The following is a 3,159-nucleotide window of genomic DNA, read 5'->3' as shown; positions in this document are numbered from 1 at the left end:
CACTTGCTTGCCATCACCCCATGTGGTGGCACAGCCCAGCTATGGGTAACCCCATAGGGTCCTTTGTCCTGCAGCACCCTATGAGGCAGGATGATGCTCATCTCTGGGACACCCCATAGGGTCCCTTGTCCCTGCAGCACCCAATGGGGCACGACAATGCTCGCCCTGCATCCCTAACCATCAAGTGTTGGGCTTCTGCTTCCAGAGGGACCTGTGGTACCCGTCCCATGGCTGATTCTTATGGGATGTCGCGCATTGTCGGAGGCATGGATGCGCACCAGGGCGCCTGGCCATGGATTGTCAGCATCCAATTCCCCGCAGCCACCGGATTCTCGCACATCTGCGGGGGGTCCCTCATCACCCCTCAATGGGTCCTCACGGCCGCTCACTGCTTCGTCGGGCAAAAGTAAGGGGGAGAAGGGATTCCAGCCGTAGGGAATAGCCAAGGAGCAGCTCCCATCCCGTCCCGTTCCCCATCCTGGATGCACTGGGAAGAGCGCTCAGGAGAAGGCTGATTCCAGCTTGACAGCCCTTGAGCCTAAGGCACGCTGGCGCAGTGCTTTCCTTTGGGAAGCAGCAGGAATGTGGCTCCTTCCCATCCCTCTTCTCCATAGAATGGATTAGAATAGATTAAAATGGAATGGTATGGAATGAGATGGAATGGAATGCAATAGAATGCAATGGTTATGGATCATGGAGTGGGGTGGGTTGGAAAGGAGCTTGAGATCATCCATTTCCAACCCCTTGCCATGGGCAGGGATGCCTTCCATAGAGCTGCTTGCTCCAAGCTGGCCTGCAGCACTGCCAGGGATGGAGACCCAAACCTTCTCCATCCATGCCATCCCAGTGCCCCAGCACCCTCTTAGGGAATCCCTTCCTTATCTCCAGCCTGCAATTCCCTGTGGGAACCCATCAGCCCTTGTCCTATGGCTCCAATCCCTACTCTTCCACTCCCTCCCAGCTTCACCAAGGATTGGTTTGTGATGGTCGGAATCACGGACCTGGCTTGGGCCAATGCCGAGACCCAGAAGCGTTGGATACGGCAGGTCGTGGTCCATGAATATTACACGGGCATCTCTGGCGGCTTCGACATCGCCTTGGTGGAGCTGGACCAGCCAGTGCAGTGCGGGTACCACGTGCAGCTGGCCTGCGTGCCCGATGCGACGCTCAGGTTATCCCAGCTCTCCGAGTGCTTCATCAGCGGATGGGGCGCGAGGGAGGCCAGAAGTGAGTGCCCGATGGCCCCGTTGGCCTTGGAATGCTGGGCCATGGATTCATGGAATGGGATGGAAGGGAGGGTAAAGCTCATCCAGGTCTATTGGAGATTGCTCCAACTGGGGATGGAGCATCCCAGCCTTCTCCATCCAGCCCTTCCCAGTGTCCCACCACTTCCTTCTCTCCAGCCTGAGCATCCCTGGTTGAGTTGGAACCCATCACCCCTTGTCCCATCGCTGAAGGTCCCTCCATGTCCTCCTTTTGTTGAGGATACAGAGCAAAGGGGATGCAGCCCAGGACATGGGGGGATGTTGATGGCTCCCATTGAGCTTCTCAGCCCCCAATACCCCCAAAGCCAGTCCTTGTGCCCCCAGTCCTGACCCCCTTTGTGTCCCCACAGCGGGGGCATCGTCCCCATCAGCCCTGCAGGAGGCCAAGGTCCGCCTCATCGATGTCAAGCTCTGCAACAGCAGCCAATGGTACCGAGGGGCCATCAAGAGACACAACCTCTGTGCTGGGTACCCGCAGGGTGGCATTGACACCTGCCAGGTAGGGATGTGCCACTGGGGCTCCCTTCTCCTCTCCCATCTGCATGGCCCTGCTCTGCATTCCCCTTTATCCTAACTTCGGAAGCGCATCCGCCTCCTGATCCATCATCCCTGCGCGGAGACCATGGAGGTTGGAGCTTTAAGAGCATTGAGATTCCACCGCTAAACCATGTCATGAGCATGGATTCATGGAATGGGTTAGGTTGGGAAGGAGTTTAAAGCATCCAGTTCGAAGCTAGGGGCAGGGACGCCTTCCATTAGACCAGGTTCCTCCAAGCCCCATCCATCCTTCTCCATCCAACCCATGCTGGTGTCCCACCACCCTCATAGGAAACAACTCCTTATCTCCAACCCAAACTCCCCTGTTCCAGTTGGAACCCGTCACCCCTCGTCCTATGGCTCCAATCCATGCTGAAGGACCCTCTCCCCACCCAAATGATGAAGGAGAGCCCTTCCATCCCCATAGGGTGACAGTGGTGGTCCCCTCCGACGTTGCCATGGCCACCCATCCCCATCCTCATCCTCTCTCCTTCTCCTCCACAGGGTGACAGTGGCGGTCCCCTCTGCTGTTCCCATGTCGACCCATCCCCATCCTCATCCTCTCTGTTTCTCCTCCATAGGGTGACAGCGGCGGTCCCCTCATGTGCCGGGACAAGCGTGCCAACTTCTTCTGGGTTGTGGGGCTGACGAGCTGGGGCCGTGGCTGCGCCAGGGCCAACCATCCGGGGGTCTACACCTCAACGCAGCACTTCCATGAGTGGATCCTCTACCAGCTGGGGATGTTCCGCTCCGCGGGAGCCTCTGCCACGCCCCCGACATGGAGCCACCAGCACGTCTCCCATACTCCCATCCAGGAGACGATGCCGGCGCCCACGGCCTCCAGCATCAGTGGCTTCTGCTCCTTCCCAGTTCGGGTGCTGGTGGAATTCACCACTCAGGTGCGGGAGTTACTGCAGGCTCTAGGGGGGAAGAAGACTTGAGGAGCAGCATCGCTTGCAGTTGTCTCGAACTTCGATAAAGTTGCCTTGTTTTCCCATAGAGAGGATGCTTTGCACGCCCACGTGTTCTTCTGGTCCATGGGGATGGATGGGGATGAGGGATGGAGGGCAGGGAACAGTGTGAAGCAGGAGCTGGGAATCAGGGAATCTGCCAGGTTCGGAAAGACCTTCAGGAGCATCAAGTCCAATCATTGCCCTACCATTAAGCCATGGCATGAAGAAGGAGGGGGGACAGCTTCCATTAGACCACATTGCTCCAAGCCCCATCCATCATCCTTCTCCATCCAACCCATCCCAGTGTCCCAGCACCCTCACTTCCTTATCTCTAACCTGAACTTCCCTGTTGTGGAGGATTGGCTTGTCAAAAAAGGTCAAAAGGTTACGTTCCCATCAACGAG

The 3,159-nt window shown here is 57.5% G+C and overlaps 1 protein-coding gene across 1 annotated transcript; it reads left to right on the top strand.

Annotated features, from left to right (window-relative positions):
* Nucleotides 1–227: 227 nt before the first annotated feature.
* On the top strand, nucleotides 228–2,743 carry LOC136006556 (acrosin-like). The gene is made up of 4 exons (XM_065664573.1): nucleotides 228–406; nucleotides 962–1,227; nucleotides 1,616–1,764; nucleotides 2,384–2,743. Exons 1-4 carry the CDS (start codon nucleotides 228–230, stop codon nucleotides 2,741–2,743), a joined length of 954 nt encoding a protein of 317 aa, XP_065520645.1.
* The last annotated feature ends 416 nt before the right edge of the window (nucleotides 2,744–3,159 follow it).

This window comes from Lathamus discolor, unplaced genomic scaffold (genome assembly GCF_037157495.1).
Source record: "Lathamus discolor isolate bLatDis1 unplaced genomic scaffold, bLatDis1.hap1 Scaffold_278, whole genome shotgun sequence".
Taxonomy (NCBI): domain Eukaryota; kingdom Metazoa; phylum Chordata; class Aves; order Psittaciformes; family Psittacidae; genus Lathamus; species Lathamus discolor.
Note: the sequence above shows the minus strand (reverse complement) of the source record. Positions and strands in the feature narration are given on the sequence as shown.